This window comes from Ambystoma mexicanum, chromosome 6q (assembly GCF_040938575.1).
Source record: "Ambystoma mexicanum isolate Mex_15411 chromosome 6q, UKY_AmexF1_1, whole genome shotgun sequence".
Lineage (NCBI taxonomy): Eukaryota > Metazoa > Chordata > Amphibia > Caudata > Ambystomatidae > Ambystoma > Ambystoma mexicanum.
Window position 1 is genome coordinate 1545788740 of NC_090937.1, and position 25952 is coordinate 1545814691.

General features: G+C 47.0%; 1 protein-coding gene across 2 annotated transcripts in view; it reads right to left on the bottom strand.

Moving 5' to 3' along the window:
• Nucleotides 1-25952, bottom strand: part of DNAAF9 (dynein axonemal assembly factor 9) — a 2133167-nt gene that overhangs the window by 1825507 nt on the left and 281708 nt on the right. For both annotated transcript variants that reach the window (XM_069632250.1, XM_069632251.1), the window contains exon 3: nucleotides 17721-17837. In XM_069632250.1, coding sequence (XP_069488351.1) covers nucleotides 17721-17837 — 117 coding nt within the window. The remainder of the gene's footprint in view (nucleotides 1-17720; nucleotides 17838-25952) is intronic.

Consider the following 25952-nt stretch of genomic DNA (forward strand, 5'->3'; position numbering starts at 1 on the left):
GTTGGGATCAAGCGGGGAAAAGGAGGAGGGGAGGCGAGGGACCGGGCAAAGGGGGTTGTATGTGTGCTTACTGTTGAAATGCCAATAGAAATACTTATAAAAAATAAACATTCCACCATTCTGTCGATCGCTTACTTCTACACCCGTACAGTATTCAAGAGTGAGAGTGCTGTTATATATGGCGGAGATTGGTGAGCACAACTGTCTGTGGCATGCAGTGAGCAAGTGCAAGTGGATCTAGGTCTCCTGGTCCCAATCCCTGCCCACCTTCTTAGCCATGCCTCTTCCTTTCTGCTCTTAACTCCGAGATCAAGGGCGTCTCTCGCCCTGTGCCCTCCTGGTCCGAAGGGCAGACAAAGAAAAGGGCAATTCCTGTTTGGGCCTGTTCTGACCAGGAGGTTCTTAAACCCTGCTCAGACAACATGCAAGCATGTGGCAACATATGTTTTCTCCCTCTGTCCCCACAGGCCAGCCCCACCATCATTAGGCCACGCCAACGTCTGCGGTGCTGGGATGAGGACAGATGCTCCGTAAGTTATGCTCTCTGACCATTTGTTGTCACCCCCATTGCTTACTGTTCCCTACACATTCCACTGTTTATTTCATTACTGTACCTTTGCCTGCACTCCTTACTTCTAGGTTCTTCAGTTGTTTACTGTGTGTGGTGGGTTGGGATTCTGCTTTGTACTTGGACACTGTCATTTTCTTCCCCATTATATTGACATTGTGGTCTTCCCTATGTTTTTTGCATTGCTTGCATTCCTTACTGCTAGGTTCCTTGTTGTGGCTTTGTTCTCTGGGGATTGTTTTTGACCCTGGTTGTGCTCTTGGCTTTGGCATTACTTTGCATTGCACTATTTCCTACTGTGCTTTGTGCGTTGTTGATGGTCCTTGCGTACATCTGCTTTCATAAGTCCGTTGTTTCTTGTTCTGTAGGGTTTCTCCTCCCTGTTGTCCCTCCGCTTGTGCCTCCCTACTGTCTTGTCCCTGTGCTACGCCTCCCCCCTGCTTGGTCACCCCCACGCCTTCTCCTCCCAGCTCCTTCTCCCCCTCTCTTTACCCTGTACCCTCTATGGTCCTCTAAGGCTCACCTATCTTCTCTAACTGCTATTCTATTGACTATCCTAACCATCTTCCCAAGTCTGGCAGGTAGATGCTCAAAAGAGACACCCTGGTCTCCAACCCAGGCCTCCCTATCGCCGATACCTATAACAGTGCTTCCTCCAGACAGACCCTGACCGACATCCTCTGTCGTTCCCTCTACAGGCCTATGGATCCCCCATATGTTCTCGCTCCTTTTTCCATTTTCTCCCATTAATGCTGGCACCCGGTGGCAGACCCTTCTGGCCTCCTTCCTTTCCTCTAAGACCAGCATTAATGTCTACCTAAATGGCACTGTCTTGGCCCAGGGCCCTCAAGCCAAGCTCCTCCTTATTGATAGCCGCTTCCCGAGCCTTATCACTTTGTTTCTTCTCCTGCTATCCCTACTTACCCCTCTTTGGCTCCTCTGCTGCCTCCTTCCTCTGCCACCTCTCCGCCACCCTCTGTTGCTTCTCTGGACACACTATAACCTTCTTCAGCTACCTTTCTGGCACTCTTTTTCCTCTCTGACTACCCTGCCTTCTCTTCCTGCCTCCTGTTACCCCTCGGGCACCTCCATCACTTCCGCAGGGCGCACCTCTTGCCCGTAACCACTCCCTGGAAGTCCTTCAGATGCGGCAACCTGCTCCACATAGCTACTCTCAACTCGCTTTCAGCTGTAAAACACTTGTTAGGCAGAATCCAGTGCAGTTCCCTTAGGGAGCACTACACCAAATTAGGACTACAGGTGAGAGCAATAAATCCCCTTTGGTATCAGTCTGTACCACAACGATTTAGTTGGTAGCTGTGGCTGAGCAGTCAGACTTATCTCAAGAGGGAGATAAGAGTATTCAGGGTTTACACATTAGGCTCAGTAGACTATGGAACAAGGAAACACTGACCAAAGCTTTGTAGTTAAAAAGTAGATATATATTTATTTTATACACTTCTAATCAAATACATGTATCACAAGTATCAAACAAGTTAAATTAAGTCACGGAAAAATATACACACTCCCTATATGAACTGTAGACCAAGTGAACCAGAGTGAAAACTGAGCAAAACGGCTCAGTGAAGACTACACACAAGGGATCCTCTAACAATTCCTCACAAGGGAGGGAAAGCACAAGTTATTCAGAAATAGATTCTTATACACTCTAGCAACACTTCCCATCAGTTGTGACCCAGTTCAGCAAGACAGTGCATCAAGATAAGCAATACTTAGAATGATAACTGAGCAAAATGGCATTTCACAAGGATTATGCAGTGGGAAGAAAGAGTAGTTATAAGAAAGGGGTGCACCACACAGTTCGAATGGAGAATCAATCTCGAGAAGGCAGATCTAACAGATGTGACCAGAGTCAGTAGGCCTGTACCAGAGTTAGTGGTACAGGGCAAGAGCCCAGGAGCAAAATGTTCTTGTAGCTGCAGTCAAGTTTTTGGTTAACGATATTTGAAATGGTGGTTGCAAAAGTTGAAAAGACAATGTTAAGAGAGAGGGGGCGGCCACCCCAACAGGTAGGTAAAGGATTTAAAACACCTTTAGCACTACCGCGAAGAAAGGGCAGGCTGGCGGAACAATGTACCTTAAATGAAGAAGTGGCTCCTGCGGTGGCGGTTGTTCCTGGCAGTTCCTGCAGTTCGGGTGATCCAGCAGAGGAAGGGATGATCTTGTCGTGGAGGAAGGTTCCAGTTACTGCACTACCCAGGGATGACACCAGCCGCGTTTCTGCCCGACGAATAAAAGGTATGCTCCTTTAAATCGCGGTCCGTGCGGACTGGTGCCTGGCTATCCGGCCTCCGAGTACATGCTATGGGAAATTCTACCAAGGCAGATCTGGGGAGGCGATTGGCAAAGTGGTTGGCCCCACCAGCTCAAGGGAGGAAGGCTCTTGCAGGTGAAGATCTGCTCTCGTCGTGTGGAGAAAAGTGGTGAGACGCTGCAGCAGGGCTTCACCGGTGGTTCAGTCGTTGCAGATGTCTTTGGCTTCTCTCCTCTTCGGCTTCTTAGTTCCAGTGGCGAAGTCTTGCTCTTCCAGTCCTCAGGACCCTGCTTTTATGCAAAAAGATCCCCATTCATACAGCCTAGCTGTCACTCACACAGTGGAGTGGTCATTTTGGCGGGAGACCCTCCAGCCTATCAGGATAGAGTGCGACATGGGTTGCGGAGGCAACCCTGTCCAGGTATCCTACTCCCCCTCCCACACAACGGACCCACCCCAGACTCAGTGGCACGAAAGGAGGGCTTCTCGGTAGAAGCCCGCCAAACGGACGAACAAAGGATCCCCGACCTGGGTTAGGAGTTTAGAGAAAGACACGAGAAAGAAGTCACATTAAAGTTCTGGCAAATAAAACATACCGGAGCAAAGTTAATATTAAAATGCACCGGCGGTATGTTAGAGGGTGTCAGAAAATGTGGTAGCCTCGAACAATGGGAAAATCCCATATGGAAATATTTGCGGTCAAATATTTATGGTAGTAACCACTGCCACCAGCCAGAAACTTCTGAGAGAGGGACTTTAGGGTACCCTCTCGAAAACTATTAACCCCTTCCAGTACTTCCATAGTAAGATGGGACTTTACATGCCCTGGGAGACAATAGCCAATCCCGGGGTATGGAGTCTATGTTTGGGGGTCGCTACGACACCCCTGTGTCACTGTACGGAGGGTGCCGTGTAACACATGTGAATAAAGATGGTTCCTACAGGGTTGAGAAAGATCCCCTAGGCATTAAACACAAAAATAGCCTAGAAAACACATAGCAAAAATGCCTAAGAGTGGGAAAAAGAAACATAACCCTCAAATCCAGCAAAGCTGCTGGGGGACGCTATAGGTAAGGGATATTAGCCATAAACTGAGAATTCTCCCTAACAACACTCCTCTGACATCTGCCGTCTCCTGGAAAAACTTGATTTTGATGTACCCGGTCTCACCAAGACTTGGATCATGACCAGTTCTGTCACAAGTTTTGAAACTCTCTGAACCCAGAAGTAACCGTCCCGGCAGGGGAGTAGCCTTGATTTTCCCTGAGTGGATCCCTGCTTCTGTCATTCTTTCACACGAATACTCCTCCTTTGAATGCCTGGTCTGCAGGTTCTCTAGCTCTCCTGGACTCTCTCTCATTGTAGCCACTATCTACAGGCGGCCTGGACAGACTCCCCCTTCCTCCACCTCTCAACTTCTCCTCCTCTGAGACTGGAACATCCACCTAGAAGCCAGCCATCCCTCTTTGGGGTGGGTGGGGGTGTCTCTCTCTCTCTCTCTCTCTTTCTCGATCTACTCAGATCTCCACCTCTCTAACCCTCTAACCACACCTCTCTCTTGGAGTGATCACATCCTCCTCTCCTCCCACCTCGCTCTCTCTCTCTCTACCCATCTGGTCAAGCCGTCCCCAGCACTGCCACCTACCTTCTCAATAATCCAACCCAAGAAAGCATGTGTCAGTGGAGGCTTTCGCCGCTACTTTCTCTCCTCCTCCTACACCTTTGGCCGACTAGCACTCCGACACAGCCCTCCCTAACCTTCATCTCACTATTTCTGACACTTTGGAAGTCCTGGCCCCTGTCATGAGGATCCTCTTGAAGCCCACTTCCAAGAGCAACTCTTGGTACGGTTCCAACCTCGCCACCCTTAAACGCAAGTGTAGTGTGGCTCAGATAATGTGGAGGGCATCAGACGCTCCTTCTGACAAACTGGACTGCCACCTGTTCCAAAGCCAATACAGACTCTGTCCTCTCTAAGAAGAGAGCATACATCCAAGCCTGCATCTCTACAGCATGTTACAACTCGGCCAAACTTTTCAATATCTGCAAGGAGCTGGCCAATCCTGCTACAGCCTCTACTGCTCCTGTTCCCTCCCAGGCTCTATGCACAGCCCTGGCATCTCATGGACATCCTGTCCACTCTCTCTTCCTCCTCCTACTCCTCCTCCTCTGCCACCCCTGGACCATCTTTCGCCGCTTCCCCTCCTCCTGGGGGCTCCAACCTTTCTCCCTGGCTATTAAACCACTACCTGGCACTTCTGGCCCACCACAAAACTACATTGTGTTCTAAATTTCAGTGTTATGAGGATGACACCCAGCTCTCCTTCAGGGTCCCCTCAGCCACCTCCACTCTTTCTCTCATACCAGAATGTCTTGCCGCAATTAAGGAATGGTGCGCTGCCAATGATATCTGCCTTAATGCCAGTAAGACTGAGATCCTCCTCATGGGGACACCTGCTCCCTCCTTTCCACTCTCTATCTCCGGCCGCCCACCCTGGACCCTCTTCCTGCTCCTTCCTGTGAGGCTAAGAACCTTGGTGTCATCTTCGACTCCACCCTCTCCTTCTCTCCTCACATCTCCGACGTCTCTAAGAAGTCACACTTTCAGCTGTACCTCCTCAGAGGTATTCCCCCTTTTCTCACTTCTACCAGAAGATCAACCTCTATAGAGTCCTGCTCCTCACCAGGCTGGACTATTGCAACCGCCTCTTTCTAAATCTGCCCGTCTCTACTCTTAGACTTTTACAACTCATCCAGAACAGGACTGCAAGACTTGTCCTTGGTCTCAAGCTCAGGGATCGTATCTCTCCAGCTCGCTCCCTGTGGCTGCAAGGATCAAATTCAAGACCCTTTGCATCATCTACAAGGCTTTTTGAGGCCTGGGACTGCACTACCTCCAACTTTCTCTTCCTAAACATCTTACTTCTCGTGCTCTCCGCTCATCCACCTCCAATTCTCTGAGGGTCAGATGCTTTCCTAAGCAGAGAATGGGGGCAGAACTCATCCCTCGGCTGGGGCCTCCCTCTGGAACAGCTTCCCTGCCTCTCTCAAACTTGAGCAGAACCACCTCCGGTTCCGGAGGCAACTCAGACCTTCGTTTTCGCTTCCGCTTCCTCTCTTCCTCTCCCCTGCTAATGTCACTGATCGCTCTGCACACTTGTCACCTGGCCACCCCTGAACGCAGGCCCAGGCTCCTGCATGTTCAGTTGCCCTTGCACTGCCTCTGGGCTCCCTCAGCACTTAAGGTTTGTATCTGTAACCCTACAGTCCCTTCTCTTTGCACTTAAGAGCCACCCTCTGGCAGCACTAATTGAGCCGCCTGCACTTCTCCCCACCCCCCCCGGGCCCTTTTTCCTTCCCTCTTCCCCTCACTTACGCGATATGAATGACAAAAGGCCTAGTAAGATCGTTGTTTGTCCTCCTTCTGTTTCCCTCTCCTTGTCTTGTCGCGCCTAGAAACACTTGTGTACAGGCGTGTTATAAATGACATAACATATCAAATCATATCATGTGCACACTGGACGAAATTCAGTCATGAATTTGGGCAAGTGTACTGAAGCATGGAAGTTTCCTTTCTTTTTTCCAGTGTGCACATTTGAAAATGATGGTCTTTTTGGAGGGCAAATGTGTTACTAAAAAGTACAGTCAGACAGGCAGTTTTATTTATCAGTTTCAAAAAGCCTGTTTTCCCTCTTAAATTACAATATTCCTCACAGAGTGAGTTATTAACGGTACATGAATTCAATGAAGCCCCATTAAGGCGAAACAGACAGCGCACCTTTTGAGAAACATACCTCAACATATGAAAGCTGTGCATTGTACTAGATTTGAGGTCCTTTGTGGTTTCATTTTAACTGCTTATCTATTTGTATCCTCGCTTTACTTTGAAATATCTACTATTTAAACAATAGCAATTTATAATGCACTACATGCCACTTCACAGCAGCATATTGTACAATACATCAACACCTTTTATGTTTTGGGATATGCCTCTTGGCACGTACTCCTGGTGTTTAGTAATTTTCCCTTTTGCGCTACTGGGTTCCCCAATTCCTACATTATACACTGAAAACAGGTCCACATTTTTAAGAACTAGTCCTTCTACTATTATTTTGACACTGGCATATAAACTTACTTTTTCATATTTCTAATTTAAATGCATATTTGGTTTAGATTAGACCATACACTACATGTTTACACCTCTTACATAATCCATTCATTTTTAAAACTTCATGAATAACAATCGTTACTTAAACTAAAATCATACATTGCAATACAATGTAATGGGCACATTTCATTTTAAAATTCATAGAGCAGAATTCATTACATCCATAGTAGGGAATGTCAAAAAGATTACTAAATATCATTATCTAATGTCATTACCTAATATCTGCATAACCAATTTATGAAAACAATATTAATGTTAAGCAAACTTGCTCATAAAATAATTTGTTAATGCAACAATAGCTAATTTTAGACTCACTTGGGCATCATCCCCCAATACATTGTGTGCAGAATTCCTCCAGTTTCATACTCTCAATTCTATAAACAAATTTCCTAAATACTGTGTTTGTCTGGATTCTTCCATGCCAAGGGTTTCAATGAATAAGTCTTTCAACATCTTAACTTCGCCAGCACCACCACATGACAGACAAGCAACTGAGACTTCTTTCAATATGATTACGAGCTCCTAGAATTTCAAAGGTCCCCAGCTGATTTTGCCTAATCAATGCTGTTCGGTCCGATTTATCTGGGAAAACATTCATGTATGGGTAAATATAAATGAATGATGGATAATATTTGTAGTATTCCTTCTCATGCGCCAATTTTGCTATTCTTGTTGTATTATTCCCCTAGTCCCATACATTTATTTTTAATCGTCAGCGGATACGTATAGCTCCAGGCAAATTCAATCTCAATGAAGAATATTTTTTCTGTATACTTCGTACACTGTTTCAGTGGATAGTTGAACTCCTACAAAGCCATTGTCTCGGAATTTCAGTGAACAGTTTTACTTCTGTCATCATGGTTTAAAAAAAAAATAGATCCCTTCTAATATTTGCTTCCGTAGATAGCAGTATCATCCCCAGTTGGTTCCTAAAATCAGGCATACAGGAGTAGATTTTGCAATACCCAAACAATTCCTCCAGCCTAATTAACTGTGTGCGTATATCAGTCGTTGTGGGATCCAATCCAGCACACCACTAGCATAAAGCTTTCCTTATATGAGGCTATTGCTAGCAAGACGGAAAAATCTCCAAACCGTCTATAGTGTGTATTTAATTTAAATGCAAAATATAAGCCTGCTACTTAACCTACTTTCCAATAGATTTTTAAGGCCAGTGGGAGACACTTTTCCGTAAGGTCCATTAAAATGTCATCCGATTATGACATCCAGGCCACATGCTTGTTTCCTAATTTTGGAGATGACAACTTCAAAGATGACAAGATACAAGAAATAAAAATTATAATGGTTGATCATGCAGCCTTGTTTCAGCCCTCTATGTTAATCTCTATAGAGTAATGGACTTCCGATCGAATTGGATTTATTTTAATAACTCCATTTTATTTTTTTAATCAACCATAAGCCAAAAGCTGAACTTAAACTTGCAAAATGATGACAGCCATAATGCATTAATGGCAAGAATCAAAGCTATTTTTATCCATGCCCAGTAGTTTAGGCAAGAGAACATTTTTCTATCTTTCTTAAATGTTATAGGCACCTAATAAACCTTTCACTTTGGCCTGAATACTTCTGGATTCTTTAAAAAGTGGTCATGTTGCCACCATTGCTTAATAAAATCTAATTTGGATGTGTAGGACCTAGCCAATTATGCACCAGTTGCCTCTCTACCATTTCCCGGTACATTTATTGATAAGACAGTCTCGGACAAACTGGAGGAGTGGATTTCTGAACATAACTTATTGGCACATTTCCAGTCTGGTTTTCGTATTGGATGTAGCACAGACAGCACTATTTTTCATACTCTTGATCAAATGCATAGGATTTTGAGTGGTGGCGGCTCCTGTTTATTAGTTTTGTTAGATTTATCCACAGCATTTGACACTATTGAGCATAAAAGACTACTTGATATTTTAACACATTGAATGGGAATTTACGGCTAAGTACTTAAGTGGTTCGGGTAATTTTTTAAGGACATGCAGCAGTTGGTTGTAATGGGCCAGCACCGTTAAAATCATTTCCCACACCATAATGGATCCCTCAAGGATTGATCCTCTCACCACTATTTTTTAACTTCTATACAGAGACTCTTGTCAATTTGGTATCTAAATATGATATTGAAATGCATCAATACACAGATGACACTCAAATTTACTTAAGAATCTCATCTGAAAATTATTTGTTTCGCTTAGGAGATTGCCTTGTTGAGATGGAATCCTTGATGTCGGAACACTTATTAAAATTGAATCAGACTAAAACAGATTTTCTTTTAGTATCCCCTTCGGACCAACCTTTGATTTTCAACTGGTTTTTAAATACAGATATCCCAGGTGCACAGTCAGTCTTTTCACAGTTGGCCAAATCCTTGGGCTTTATTGTGGACCCCGGACTAATTTTAGTGCTGCACATCAATGCCTGGGGGAAATCTGCCAACTACCATCTATTTTCGTTTAGCGCTCTAAAACCTTTGATTATACATCATTTTTAGATTTTAGCACAATCTTTAGTACTTTCTCAAATTTATTATGGAAATTCTGTTTTAGTAGAGACTCCTATTGGATTCCTTTAAAAACAGCTTTCCATCTACATCACGGTTGTTGATGGAGGATCGGAAATTTGAACATATTACACAGATTTTAAAATCTCTTCACCGGGCTCCACTTGAAGCCAGGATCGCTTTTAAGCATTTATGTATTACATATAAAGCTATTCATTTGCAGTCTCTTCCCTATTTGGCAAACAAATTAAAAGCCTCCAGGGCTTCAAGAGGCTTACGGCACCGGGACTCTCTAAGCCTTGATGTCTGTAAATTTAAGTTTTCATTCCCAATGAAAAGGTCCTTTTTTCCGGGGGGACCAAGTTTCTGCTATGTTATGTTATTAGTACTTAGAGCACACGTATGCCCGAGGGCATCATGGCACTAGACCGGCAAACAACTGACCTAAAACAGAGTTTTGAGAGAACGGCGAGAAGCCAAATGATCACCGATAACACGCATGGAAAGGTTTCTGCTTGGAATTCCTTACCTACTGACCTTGGTAAAATAGTGTTTTAATATGTTTAATGAGTTTTTATGTAAGATAATGATCCCCTGAACTTGACCCGCTTCCCCACCCATCCTCTGCCTACCCTCCTTCTTTTACTCTGGAAATGAAAAAAAGAGGCCTTACGCCCCCATCCATATACAAGTGCAGGTGAAGCCCCCCCCCTTATCCCTTAGCCTGTCTAACCCCTTGTTTTATCCTGAGTCGGCTGCATCTTGATCCGCTATAGGTTTCGTCATAGTTTCCATTTCCCCATACCTCGTTTGCCCATGCAGTCTCTGTGAAAGGACACTAGTTTCTCTAGTTCCATGTTCCTGTCCATGGTATCCAGGATTCTCTTCGTGGGGGACCTTCACTCGAACCTCAAAACCTGATCATTCTTCTTTTGGCTTACACCAGGGCCCTGTTCTAATCTGATTTTGGCCCTAGTATTTAAGGGTAGTTGAATAAGAAATTTAAGCCATCTAGAAGCCACTGATTTAGTGTCTAATTTAATAAGCAGTCCCTACACACTCAATCGAAGGCCGCTGAATAGTCAAAGGCTACAAAAAGCAGGAGTCTATCGAGCAATTGTTCTGATTTACATACAGTTATCAAGACTAAGATGTTATGCACAATTGAGCACTCTTTTCTAAAGGCTGTTTGAAAACTACCTAAGATATGTTCCTAACTGACCCATCTTTGAAGTCTTCCCAGCATCATGGAGGTGCCTACGGGGCGTGGCCTGACGCGCATGGAGTGAGGACGGAGCTTCCCTGAGCTCCGGCCGGGCCGCGCAATCTGATCCTGTTTTCGGGCGTTACGCGTGTGGCTGTGCCATCCACCCTAAGGTTCAGCCGCACATAAAGCGATTCCCTGGATGTCGCACCTTTGTCCGACAAAAATCGGAGACCGGGCGCTCGCTAAATCGACCCGGCCCGGCTCCCCCTACCACCCGAGGGGAGCTCCCAAGATGGCGGCCGCATTGCGCGGATGACCCCGGAGCGCTCGAAGAGGCTGGGACCCCACAGCACCTCCGCCTAGCTGACCACGCACTACTCCCGCTGACTGCTGCCACCCAGAGACCAACACCGTCCCTCGGAGCGGACCCGCGAGGTCCCACGAACTTCAGCTGGGACCGTGGGACAACACCGCGGGAGCTCCCGCTTCGCGCCCGGAGTCTGCGCCCCCGACCCAGACGGTGCGGGCGCCCAACCAGCTGGCGCGGATCGGACACTGCCTGCTCCACGGATCCTGGGGACCGCTAGCCGGGGCCCCGGCCTGAGGAGCGCCCGATCCACTCTCCACCAGCCAGGGAGCCTGGCCGCCCACTTAAGTGGACTCCCACGCCGCGGCCGCGACTGGCGGCCCCCACGCAAGATCGACTTGAGGACACCTCGCCCGGAGTGAGTAAATCACAGACCCCCTCACTCTACACGCCCATTGTTTACTGCCCCAGCTGAACCTCCTCCGGAACCCATACTGGATTTGTTGCGGGGGCCGCCCGCCCCACCTGAAGGCCGACCCCATTAACTCTGCAGGCCCCGGGCAGCAGCCCACTAACCGGACTACGGGGCCTAGCCGCCTCCCCCAACCAGCATCGACTCTTCCACCACCACCACCCCACCCAAGTCTTGGGCCGCAACGACCCGCGAGCCCTCACCTTGGGACACCTACGCCTCCCGCACACTCGACACAGGGGGTGCACCAAGACTGGCGGCACAACACGCTTAATTGATACGCAGTGGCGAGCTGTGGAAAGCGGCACGCTCCCCACCCTGCGAGTGGACATTGGATCCCCTGAGTCACCCACCAAGGCCAAGACACTCCACTATGGCGGCCGCAAGAAACAAGGCCAAAAACGCCACCATGGACCCTTTTGTCACATCTAAGTCTCAGCCCGCCTCCCAGACCACATCGACAGGCTCAGCAACGCGAGACAGCTCTGAGGAAGACACGAGGCACAACCAGGTACTGGATGCGATTGCAGCCCTAAGATCATCCATAGAATCGAAGATAGGTGAAGTCAAAGCCGATATCCAACTAATAAGACAGGACGCCCGCAACTTGACAGAACGTGTCACCGCAGTTGAATCTTCCCAGAAGGACGGGTCCGATGACACGGCAGTCCTAAAGTCGGAGGTTGCAGTCCTCAAAAACAAGGTGTCCCTCCTAGAAGCGAGGTCTGAAGAGGCGGAAGGTCAGAGACTATGGACCCGACGGCCTTCGTGGAATCCTTAATACAACAGGAGATCGGGGTAGCGAGCCTCTCCCAGGGCTTCGCCATAGAGAGGGCTCACAGGTCCCTCCAGAAGAGGCCCCCCCCAGGCTCCTACCCTCGACCCATCATTGCGAAGGTACTCAACTTCCGGGACCGGGAGGTAATCCTGAAATTCTCGAGAGAAGGAGGAGTAATAGAGCGGGGCAACTCCAAAATCACCATATACCCCGATTACACTCAGTCGGTTCAGAAAGCTAGGAACTCTTTCGTCCCAATCAAGGCTAGACTGAGAAAACTAAATCTGAAATACATGCTACTTTACCCCTCTAGACTGAAAGTGATTCACAAGGGAAGGGAAATATTTCTGGAGACACCGGCGGCGGCCACTATGTGGATGGAACACAACAACCTGGCCGAGGTCCCCGCCGACTCTCCCCACGGACAACACAATGCTGACAGCCAGGGTTGACTCACGGATACCCTAACCAGGGAATCCACGCCCTCCTCAATAAACTTGAACTGCGAAGAAGAGCCCCGATCTACCTGAAGCAAAACTACAAAAGAACATGCTAAACGATTGCGCGGCCCACCGGACCCCCCATGCATGGACACGGTCCACGTTCCCGCGAGGGACCTGTGCAGGCCAGTTGCCAGCACATACCCACTCGCGCTAGACACCCAGATGGGGACAGGCAGCGCGAGAGCACCCGAGCACCACACTGTTGTGACAGGAGCTGGGTGCACCAGTTATAATTGTTTCCTTCAAGTTACTGTTGTTCTAATGCCCCTACCTCTGAGAACTCTTACCTGCACCAAAACGAACCCAAAATCAAACATCGAAACAGCTCGCCCCTCACGGTCTGAACAGGTCATGGCTCGCGACAACAGACAATCAAGCCGCAATAAAGTGTGGGCAACCCTGCTGATAATCAGTGTGATCACACAATGGCATCAAAACCCAAGGTGATCACGTGGAATGTCAGGGGGATGGGGTCCTACCTCCGAAGAAACCGGATACACTCCTACCTGAAAAGGAAGAGAATATCGTTCGCTCTGCTGCAGGAAACGCACCTCTCCGCAGACAAGCTGACGAAATATTGGGGCGGCCAGGGGAACGGCTCATCCCATTCGAGATATGCACGAGGGGTGTACACGTGGGTGAGCCCGGACACCCCATTTCAACAACTGGGCATGGAGAAAGACAATGAAGGAAGATACCTGATAATGTGGGGCATGCTGGAGAACACTCGGCTATGCATAGTGAACTCATATTTCCCCCCACACGGTATCCCCTCCCACCTCAAGAATCTATGCGCCAAAATTATGCTCCACAGAGACCACACTCTAATATGGGGAGGTGACTTCAACTGTGTCATGAACGCCGAATTGGACAGGTCAACCACGCCACGCACACCCAACAACCTTTCCTCCGGAGCCCTCCGCAGAGCGGTGGAGGACTTACACGTGACCGACATCTGGCGGGACCTACACCCAGATGACAGATCCTACTCATTTTACTCGGCCCCCCACAACCTCCACACCAGGATAGACTACTTCGTCATTGACAATGAGCTAACCCCACAGGTTGAATCTGTTCACTACCTGGGTAGATCAATATCGGATCACTCCCCACTAATACTGCAACTCTGCTTGAGAGGCCCTAGACCTCCTATCCCGATGTGGCGCATGCCAACAGAGGCCTTGTCCGATCCTGCATTCAAAGAAACCCTAGCTGAGAAGCTTGAGGAATACATAGAATTTAATAAGGGCTCAGTCGTCAAATGGAGTACATTTTGGGAAGCAATGAAGGTGGTGACGAGGGGACAGGTAATCGCCGAGGCAGGAGGGATCAGGAGGCAATTAAGACAGGAACTAGAGTCCGAGGAGGAAAAGATCAAGCACCTCGAAAACACTCTCCCCCCAACGATTGAGACGGAAACCAGGCTGAAGGAGATCAGGGAAGACTGTAGAATCGCATGGGAGAGGCTCTCGAAGTTCGACTTTTCTGCACGATCCGCGAAGGCACAAAAAGAGGCGGACAAACCAGGCAGGATCCTAGCCTGGCTATGCAGGAAGGAACACCCGAGGATGGCTCTAAACCTGATTAAGGATAGCAAGGGCAACCCCCACAGGACACAGCAAGCAATAAACAACACCTTCTCTGACTACTACGCTGATTTATATGCCCACACCAACCGAATACACAAGGCAGACATAAAAGATACCTTGGAGGAAGTCGGGCTACCCAAATTGAACCAGGACCAGAGAAGCACGCTGGGAGAGCCCATCACGCCCGAGGACATATCAGAGGCGATCAGATCCCTCTCCACGAACAAAACCCCCAGAATAGACGGCCTTACCCCGGAGTTCTACAAGGCATATGGGGACCTCCTATCCCCCATACTGCAAGAAGTTTACGCGGAGGCATACGAAACTGGAATATTATCGAGCAGCATGAGAGAGACCCTTATAGTCCCAATGCTTAAGCCTGGCAAACCACCCGAAAACTGCGACTCATACCGCCCGCTAGCGCTCCTGAACTACGACAGCAAAATACTAACGACCATACTGGCAAAAAGGCTTTCGAGAGTAATAGGAACCCTGGTACACGAAGATCAAACTGGCTTCGTCCCAGGACGCAACACCACGGCCAACTTGAGAAGACTTCAGCATGTGATAGCGCAGACAGCCGAATCCACCGAAGACCTGGCTGTGCTGTCGCTAGATGCCATCAAGGCCTTCGACTCGATTTTCTGGGAGTGGCTGATCGAAACCCTGAGGGAATTCGGACTTGGCGAACAATTTGTCCGATGGATCGAGGTACTTTACAACAACCCAGTCGCGAGAGTGAAGACTGGCGGCACGATATCGGAGGCGTGGGCCATCCAGAGGGGAACCAGGCAGGGATGCCCCCTCTCCCCAATGCTGTACATCCTGGGCCTGGAACCGGTCGCGATCTACTTCAGGAAACAGCCCATCAGCCTGGGCGGAACATACAATATCATCTCCCTATATGCCGACGACGTCCTTTTGTACCTACGAGACCCCCAGAGGAACGCCCCTACAGCCCTGGACATCCTAGACAATTTTGCAAAATACTCTGGGATAAAATTTAGCCGCCAGAAATCATGTTCCTTCCCCCTGGCTGGACTCAAAGGCAGGAACGCAGAGGAACTCCCTGTGATCGGGATCCAGTGGCAAGTGGAGGCGTTCCGCTACCTGGGCCTCACCATCAAACATACATCGGTCTCCACCCACGAATGCAACACAGAGGCGGCCATGTCCGGAGTACGCAGATCCACCAAATTCTGGTCGAAACTACCGCTATCCATGATGGGCAGAGTAGCAATAGCCAAAATGATAATATTGCCTAGATTTCTCTACTACTTCACTAACATAGCATACTATATATCACCACCCTTCTTCAGGAAGCTAGAATCCCTGCTCAGGGACTTCCTTTGGGGTCGAACCAAGCACAAGCTCACGCTGAGCACCCTCACACTTCCCTGCGCCGAGGGTGGCGTCCAGCTTCCAGACTTTCAGAGGTATTACCTGGCGGCCCAGCTGACCCATGTCGCAAAATGGTTATGTGATGACCCTTCGGCAGAAACGAACCTTCTGCGCCAACTAACATCACCCATGCACCCTAAGGAACTAATATGGCACAAGCAAGCTGGGCCCTCGAACATACCCATGATAGCACAGTTGGGGCGACAGATATGGGCAAAAGTCACCTCTATGCTTGGCCTACGGCACTCATACGCACCCGAGATCCCCATGCTGGCAGACGTATGCAAAACCCCCAGCGACCTATTGGCAATGAGGAGATGGGAGCACTATGGCCTTTACTCATGGGGAGACATGTTTACCGAAGGGCTGTTCAGGGAGTTTGAATCGCTCCAACAGATAGACGGACTCGCCCCAGGACAATTCTTATGGTACCAGAAGGTGAGGCATGTTGCTAAAGAGAAATGGAACGTATGGCCTGAGGAGCCGGACACACACCCCCTTGTGCAGGAGATGTATGGTGTCGGTGACGGCTGGAGACCGACGTCGAGGTTATACATCCAAATAAACGACAGGCCCAACCCAAGAAGCGCACATCTGAAAGAGAGGAGGGAGTCCGACTTAGGAGCCGAAATCACAGAGGGGGAATGGACGGGGGCCCTATCATACCCGAAGGAGATATCCAGGAATGCGAGGTTCAGGCTAATCCAACTTAATATCCTCTATAGAACCTACATGACCCCACACAGGATAGCCACATTCTCCGACAAGGTCGCCCCGACCTGCCCATGGTGCACTTCCATCATGCCGACATGATCCACATGTTCTGGTCCTGCCCTAAAGCACAGAAACTCTGGTCCGCCGCTGAACGGACCTGCAGGAGGGCCGGGCTGGAGATATACGAATGGACACCTAAGGAATGCCTCCTGGGCACCCATCCGAGGCTGAGTAAAACCAAACACTTGGTGAAGTTTATGGACATCGCATGTGTGCTCGCGAAGAGAACAATCGCCATGGCCTGGAAATCCCCGACTGGCCCCAGGTATGAACCCTGGATTAAGGAGATGCTAAGATGGACGGCAGCCGAAACCAGAGCGTGGGAAGAAGGGAATAGTCGAGGCGGAGAAGACCCGAGCACCACACTGGAGGCCTGGAAGGCCCTCCTGAGAGACTTGATTTTCTCAACGAGCCACAAACCCCCTTGAATCCACCCCTCCGAACGTTCTATGCAAGCTCGACCGAGAATCTGCGTAATCAAACCCACACTCCCCCCCACACCACGCCCCACTAACTCCAGCCAGACCCCACCAGACCCGAGACGAGGGTTCGAACAGGAACCAAGGAGCCCAACAACTCAGAGGACACATGTACAGTTAGTGTTACTATTGTTGTTTATCAGTTGTTTAATCTTACCAATGCTCAATACTGCATATATGTTATATACCAGGTGACTCAACCCTCACCATGTACATGATGTTTCTAATGCACATCTATACATAAATGCCAATAAAAATATTTTAAAATAAATGGGAGGTGCCTACTTTACTAATTATATTTAAAAAGGCAGTGAAAACTGGGCTCTTTCCTCTACCCTTTTTTAAAAATAGGAATGATGGCCTGCCATGCTTTGGGAATATTACTGAATTAATTATTCAGTTAAATGCAGGTTTAAAGAATGATGGCCACCATAACAGACTCAACTTTAATATCGGACATACTTGATATATTCTTAACCATACATCAATTAGGATTACAAAAGCTGGTGACTGTTTTTCCTTTTTTTTTTATTTCTGCAAATCTATTTCTCTAGGTTAGTACCGCAGTGACCGATTATAGATCCTATCAGCTGGTTCAGAGGTACACCATTTCAAATATATCTGGAATGCTGAATACAAAGGCTGTGTCCACATTCTAAGTATACTTGTGAATCAATGGCAACATACCATCTAGAGCTTCTTCGGAAAATCCAATTTTTTCAAAATCATTTTTCTGGTTATACAAATCAAACAGTAAGTAGTTTGCCAGCTCTGTGCAGCCTTCATTGTATCTGCTGTCGATTCCTGAAAAAACAACAATGTATTGAACGTAAAAAAGTAGCTGTTCTTAAATGTAATCAAAGAGCTATCACAGAGAACCTTTACTTATTTCTCTTGTTAAGTGTGAACATCAAACAAATATTAGCGGGTAAAACCAAGGCACTGTTTCAAAACACCAGAAAATCAGTTGTACTTTTGAATTGCAGAACATACACATATAACCACACAGCACAATTATTATCAAACAAAGTTTCTCTTAAATCTATTGGTGCTGGTTAAGCCAATGAAAAGTAGGTTCCTCACCCTAGCTACTACTGTACTCATAGAGTAATCTTTCCCCAAAACTCTTGGGTGGACCAGAGCCTTTGCGATCCAGCATAAAATGGCCATTAAGTTACAGTTTTACCTGCCATAAGCAGAAGATCACAAAGACTTAGAAAATAAAAACAAGAAGGAAACTACTAAAAAGGATGGAAAAACCAAGCATAAAACACTCTGCATGCCAAAAGGCCTCCAGTGCTGCGGGTGTGGAGAACAGGACTAGTAGCCGAGGTCAAGGGCAGCGCCTGGAATAGAGCGGTCATGTACTCTGTCCATACGGCTGCACACTAACATGATTGTCCAAACAGCTTCAATGAAAAGATCAGATTGCACTTTGCTTCACTGAAATGGCCAGTTTATTAACATTTGTAGAATGTTTTAATCAGGTGACATCTAGTTCAGGGAAATGTCCCACCTAACCCAAATTTGGCATGCAACATTTCTATTTATTTAATTAAGTTCTCATTTGAACCTGTGACCCCAATATTGATTCACTACAGTCATCGCTCACCTTTCAGGATAAGAAACATGCAGGGTAACACAGAATGTCGATCAATAAAATATAATTCCATCAATACAAAGAACTTACGCACCTATGAAATTCCAATGCCAATGGTGACTAAGGAGGAATGATCAATACATGGATCACAAACAGCATTACCTTTCAAATAGGCTTATTAAAGCACATGCATGTTAGGGAGAATTCTCATTCAATGGCTAATTTCCCTTACCTAGTGAGTCCCCCAGCAGCTTTGCTGGATTTCTGGAGTTTATTTTTTCCACTTGGTAAGAGTGTGAGCTTTTCCCCCACTCTTTCCCATGTTTTGCTATGTGTATTTCATCTGTTTTTGTGATTGGGGACTCTGGAGTACACCACTTCAGTAGCCCCATTCTGTTGTGTGTTACACAGCACCTTCAGTGCAGTGACACAGGGTTGTCTTTTAGACTTCCCACCGACTCCATTTCTGGGGCTGACTACTGTCCCCCAGAAAAGGGTAAAGTTGCCATTAACTTTACATAATCAGTTAACCACAGATCCAGTACACCCCATTTTACATGGAGTATTGGAAAGGGTTACTCCTTAGCCCTTTTTATCTGTACCTCCTAGAGCCTTGTTTTGCTCTTTTGACATTTAGACTTGGCTGGTGGCAGTGGCATCTACCCTAACTAAACGTGGTACTGTTTTAGGCTATTATATTAGCCTCGAACATAAACCCGCTTGACCAAATACGCTTTCTTTTGGCTCTGGTCAGGTTTATTCGCCATTTCTTTTTGTTAAAGTCCTTCTTGTGTTTTACTTTGCACGGCAAACCAGGTTTGCCTTCTTTGTTCACTGTCTTTTGGCGGGCTTCTGCCAAGAAGCCCTCATCTAGGCGCCTGGGTATCTAGGTGGGCTGAATGCGAGGGAGGGGTGTAGTCACCCCCTGCATAGGCTATCCTAGGAAACCCAAGTCGCACTTTGTCATGATTGGCTGAGGTGGTTGTCCGGGCTGGACAACCCCCTGCTGCGCGATTGACATCCAGACTGTGTGAATGGGGGATTTTTGCATAAAAAGGCAGGACTCTTGGGCTGGAACTACAAGGAACCGAAGAGAAGTGGAAAAGAAGATGGCTGCTGCAACTACCCTGTCCCTGTGAAGCCCTGCTGCAGTCTGGAGCTATCTACCCTTCAATGACCAGAGAAGATCCAGTCCGGAGTCTTCTTCCCTTGAGCTTGGTGGGGTCAACCAGCTCACCTTCCACAGCCAGAGGATCCTCTTCGTGGTCGAAATCGCTGCACACGGCTGTAGTGGTCTGGTTAGCCATCTGAAAAGCCTCTCCTGTTTTAAAAGAGCGCACCTTTTATTGGCAGTCGCTGCTGCTGGCTTCATCCCTGCGTAGTGCAGACCCCTCCAGACGTCCTCCTTGTCACCACGACCGAAGCACCAGGAACCGTGGGTGTGCAGGAAAGTACCAGGAACAACTGCCGTGGCACCAGCTTCTTCCTTGAATAAGGTACTGTGTTCTCCTTCGAGGAGCTAGAGTGAATCCCTTTTCTCCTCCTCCAAGGCTTGCCCTGGTCTTCCCTCCTTCTTATAACTTTTGCTTCCTCTCTTGACAATATCTAAGTACTCCTGGCAACGTTGAATCTTCAACTGTCCGACTGTGTGATCCTCGACAACAGGAACCCTGTTCCACTTGACACTGGCTCCGGCCTATTGACTCTTGTATTTCTGTCAACGAGTGTTCTCTGATTCTGTCTGCCCTGACAAAAGTATTGCCTATGATTTTTGCCCCCAACTCTCTCTGGTTAACTCATGTGCTAAGTGTGTTTTTGCCCCGGTAACATTTCTCGCCGCGGATACGCATATCTTTAGTAAGTCCGAACTGTCATCACTGTCAAAAAGTGATCGCCTATGTATTCCCGGTAACGTCTTTTGTTTCACAACACTGGTCCATTAAAACATATGGTACTTACCTTGAATTATACTGTACCAAGAGAATTGGTTGTGTGTAGTGTATTTTACATGTGGTTTTGAATTAATAGAAGTGTTGTGTTTTTGGGTCAGTGTTTGCTTGAGTCACAGTAATTGTGGTCCTTTTGTGTAATCTCTGCTACTGCTCATATACTCTTGAGATAAGCCTGGCTGCTCCGCTACTGCTACCACTTTAACATAGTAGTACAGGCTTGTACCAAAGGTGAACTTGTATTACCACTTGTAGTCTTAATTGTGTGTAGTGGTCCCTAAGGGCACTGCACAGGATTCTGTCTAACAATGTACCACCATATGCACATTTACCAATAGTGCATACCCACCATGCGTAAAAAAAAAAAAGTATGGTCCTGGGAAAAAGTTGTTTTATAGAAAACCAAATTAAATCACATCCCTGCCTCTCTAAATCGCTGTACTTCTTTATAGAAAATATATACCTCCCACCTTACTCAATGGACAGGTCAGATTTTCAAATCGTGTTCTAGAAAACTCTGGCTACTTGACATGCCTGCATGTAATTAGCTTGTAAAGAGAAAACGGTCTGTTTAACATGTATGTTTGTAGATTACCTTCAGTGGTGTCTTGCATTAACCACTTAAGTGCTAAGGGCGAGGTATCTCGCCCTTGGCATTCCCTCCAGGTTGCCAAGGACGAGATAGCTCATTTTTTTAGGCACTCTGTTTCTAGCGATCCCTGCAAAGCAGTGATCGCTCAAAACAGTAATCCAACCCCCGGGATATGTGAGGGGGAGGTCCCTCTACTCTGCCCAGGGGTTGGATTACCTTCAGTTTCATGTCAACGTACATTATGCACGCTGACATGAAACTGAAAGTAAATTCAACACAGCAGCCATTTTCGGCTGATCCATTCGTGGTGGGGGCGAAGACAACCGAACATGTGAGGGCAGGGCCCCCAAGGATGGGGCTGTAGGTTTGGGCCCCCCAGGGAAGGGCCCAAACCCCTAAACAAAATAAAAATTCAATGTAATGGAATGGGGGTGGGGAGTGGGGAGACCACTGGACCACCAGGCAATTTTGTCAAGAGAAAGGGATGGTGGCTCTCTCCCCCCCACCCTAAGTGGATGGGGGCACATAATGTAGTCCTCCCTGGGGGCAGATATCTGCACCTAGGAAGGGGCATGTTACTCCAGAGAGGGCTGCATGAGGTACCTCCCTTATCTGCCCCCAGGGAGGGCTGAATGAGATGCCCCCCCTGCCATTTGGGGTGGGGGGGGTAAGAGGGCCACCCCCTTTCCATTAGAACATTCCCCGTCAGTTTAGGGCAACCCTCAGCCCCCCCTAAAACGCAGCCTTCAATTTTCTTTTTTTTTTTCTTTTTTTTCCCAACTTCCCTTGGCGCAGATCGTCACATTAGTGTGCCAATCTTCCCCCAGGGTGCCCAAAACATACTGCCCCACCCACTGGGGGCCCTGTCCCACGTTTTGTGGTGGCCCTCTCCCCCCCCCCAAATGGATCGGGGGCACCTCATGCAGCCCTCGCCGGGGCTCCTAGGAAGGGCTGCATGAGGTACCCCCCCTCCATTGAAAGTATTACTGGTAGGCTAAGTGCTGAATGTAATTAGTTTTTGTTTCCTTTGTAGGTGCGGCTACTGGAAAGCTTTCACTGACTTATGTAAGTACTACATATATTACTTTTGTAGATAGCCATTGTAATGTGGGGGTGGGATGGTTACTGTGGTAGGAGGGACTTTGGCTGCAGTGTCAGTGGTATGGGTGGGAACCGGTAGTGAGGAGGTCCTGGGGGCAATGATGGGTGTGGCTTGCATAGAGGAATGCGGCTGCTTTGTAGAAAAATATTTGGTAAACAGAATTAGCAGCAATTTTTCAAAAATGTTTGCTGTAGTAATGCAGATGGTCATTTCTTCTGAAGCTCATTCATTTTATTGCAACAGACACCCTAGGCCCAAATCTGTATAGTGTGCATATGAGCAAAATTCCTGAAATTCTGCTGTACGAAAAGACATGGGGATACCCGTTTTAGGCTTTTCCCTTTGCGCTCAGGTAGGTGCACCCACACATGTGAGGTACCATTTTCATGGGGACACCTGTGGTAACGCAGGGCGGTAGGCCATGTGTTGTTGGCAGCGTTTTTCGGTGGGTGACCAGAGTGAAATGTGCGCGAATTGGGTTTATTTCCAGCAAATTTCAATGACATTTCCCTCTGCCCACCAACTAAAACACATCGCCAACAAGAGATGTCATACCTTCCAGCGTTCCCACAGGTGTCCCAACGAAAACGGTACCTCACATGTGTGGGTGCACCTACCTGGGCGCAAAGGGAAAAGGCTAACCCACTGTTAACGCCAAGCCTTTCGGCACAGCACATTTTGTTCATGTGGGCAACCTACAGATTTGGGCCTAGGGTGTCGAAGCCAGCAAGGAAAACTGGAATAAAATTTCCTTGGTGGCTTTGACACCGTAGGCCCAAATCTGTATGGTGTGCACATGAGCCAAATTCCTGAAAGTCTGTTGTGTGAAAAAAAGACTTGGGGTTACCCATGTTTTCAGCTTTTCCCTATGCGCCCAGGTAGGTGCACCCACACATGTGAGGTACCGTTTTCGTCAGGACACCTGTGGGAACACGGGACGGTAGGCCATGTGTTGTTGGCCGATTGTTTTGGTGGGTGACAAGAGCGAAATGTGCGGAAATTGTGTTTTCTTTTCCCCAAATTTGGAGTTTGTTGTGGGTTCTAGGTAATAAATTCTGTGCCGATTTGCGCAAGTCAGACCTTTGTGGATTCCCACGGGTGCCCTCTTTTCAGAAATACATGGGGTTCCCAGTTTTCCTTGGTGACTTGGACAACCTAGGCCCAATTCTGTATGGTGTGCACATGAGCAAAATACCTGTAATTCTGCTGTGTGAAAAGACTTGGGGTTACCCCTGTTTTAGGCTTCTCCCTTTGCGCCCAGGTAGGTGCACCCACACATGTGAGGTATCGTTTTCGTCGGGACACCGGTGAGAACGCGGGAAGGTACATTTGTTGTGTTTGCACGGTTTTCATAACGTTTCGACAGATTTGCTGCTACCCGTTGTCACACAACCCCTTCATTTCCCAAATGTGATCTACATTTAGTCGCTGCTTTAGGCCCTATACACTTTTGTAACCTGCACAAGTCACCTACCCTTCAAAAAGGTCTGCCTGTGCTCTTTCAAAAAAATGTATGCTTTCCCTTCCTCGCCGCATTTGTTTTCCTCATTTACACATGCCAAGTACGTCTGTACAGGCCGTAAGCATAAAACTCCTGTGTACCATGGCTCAGTTTTTGGCTTGTGGTATTGCTTGTTTTGTGAAACATTACAAAAAATGTGTGATTTCTTAACTGCAGGAGTTGAGGGAATGTAGCGGAGCATTGTTATTCTCACAATTAATAGAAGCCATTGAGTACCAGGTCAACCATGTCCACCACATACCTTTTTTTTTGGGTCATTTTCCTGCTTTTTCCCCCAAACTATGGAATTTCTCCCCACATAGTTGTTGCCTGACTTGCGCAAATCAACCCTCCCTAAACTTGGAATTTTGTCTACTTTGCAGAAATGTATGCCTTTCTGTCCTCCCATTCAGCTTTCCTACCGTTTTCTTCCATTCCGTCCACACATGTCCTATTGGAAAAAAGGCAACAATTCCCTACCTCTCACAAAACGGTTGATAACCATATAAAAAAAAAGTTGTCATATCCACTCAACCTGTTCTCGAAAGCCAGGAAAATGGGAAATACAGAACAGCAAACCATCTGTTCCTAGCTCTTACAAGGAAAAAACCACAGGCATCTTTGTACATCATTTTATTGGCATTTTTTGAAAAACCCCAAAATGTTCTGCCTTTTTGGTTATTTTCTCTCACCCCCCTACAGCAAACTAGGATTCCTGGGTGCCGTTACGACCGCCTACATTTGGGAAACAAAGGGGCCAAATTTAGCCAAGATATCTCATGTAACAAAAAAGTTACAAGGCATCGATTGGCGGCATACCGAAATCACCAAGAAACGCATTGGCACTGGGGGTGGGAGGATGCCATGGCAGTTAAAGGGTTAATGTGTAAAAGTGTACATTTGTCATGTTCAATGGACTACTGAAGTGTGTGAAAATGTGTAACAGATAACCGTTTTCACTTTTTTTTTAGTGATCCAGTGCCAGTAACAGAACTCTGCTTGATAATGTAACCAGGGGGTAACTTCAATTACATTATTTTTCTAGCTATGTACACTGTAAGTGTACTATCCTTTTGGCACCCAAAATAATTTTGCATTCCACAGAATGTGTCAGGGGATCTCCGTGTATACACACACCATGAGACCTATTCTATCAAATCGATAATTCCAGAAGGACAAACTTCTGAAATATTTACACATTTCACAAGATTTTCTATCAAAATATGTACATCCCCCCTCAGTACTTACTTTCACATAAAAAAAAGAGGCATGGGGTTTAACCTATTCCCCTTTAGAGTATAGTACTATTTTATTATTTTTCCCCTTTGCTTTATACTTACATAGGAGCTTCTTTTGACTGTCTCACAGACAGGTGGACAGTTCAATTCTCGCCTTCTAGAAAGGTGGGCATCAGTCAGCAAGGCAAGGGCAGCTTTCCTCCACAGCCTGGTACCCCTCTTTCGGTCTTGGGCCTGCATCCTGTATTTTACACTGAAGAAGGCCTGGGGCTTTAACTCCAGGAAGGCTCCTCTTATATTCTACTGCCAGCAATCCATCATTGATTCAAAAATGAAATCCATCTATCCCATTCTCCTTTCTATTGCTGTCCATTCTCCACATATCAGTCTATCCAAAACAGTGAGTGAGCAGGTCAATCCCAGAATATATGAGTTTGGACATTTTATAGATTAGAACCCCATCCCTTTGGAGGTGGGTATAACTTCTCTAACCTATTGGGACATTTTTCCAAAACTGAAATCACACCGAACCATCCCCATCATACTCAATGGGCATATTATTGAAGAAGGCAGCACAATGGGACTAACTCCTACACCCAGTTTCTACTGCAAGTGATGTGATGTCATCTTGAAAATGTCTACATTAAACAACTGTAGTGTTCTAAAAACAGTTACTCACTTTTGATCATGTAACTATCAGATTGCCCACATTCAGGAAAATCCAATCTTGCAATTCTCATCTCAGTACAATATGTGATGTGCGAGTTATAGATTTTACACTCAGATACTTTTATAAACATTTCTTTTTTCCATCTCAGAATACCGCCCTATACGGCACAGATGCTAGGATATATGAATCACTAATATGCACCGTTTGTGTGCACAAATATCCACATTCAACTAATTTAACATCTAACAAACATTGTTCTACATTTAA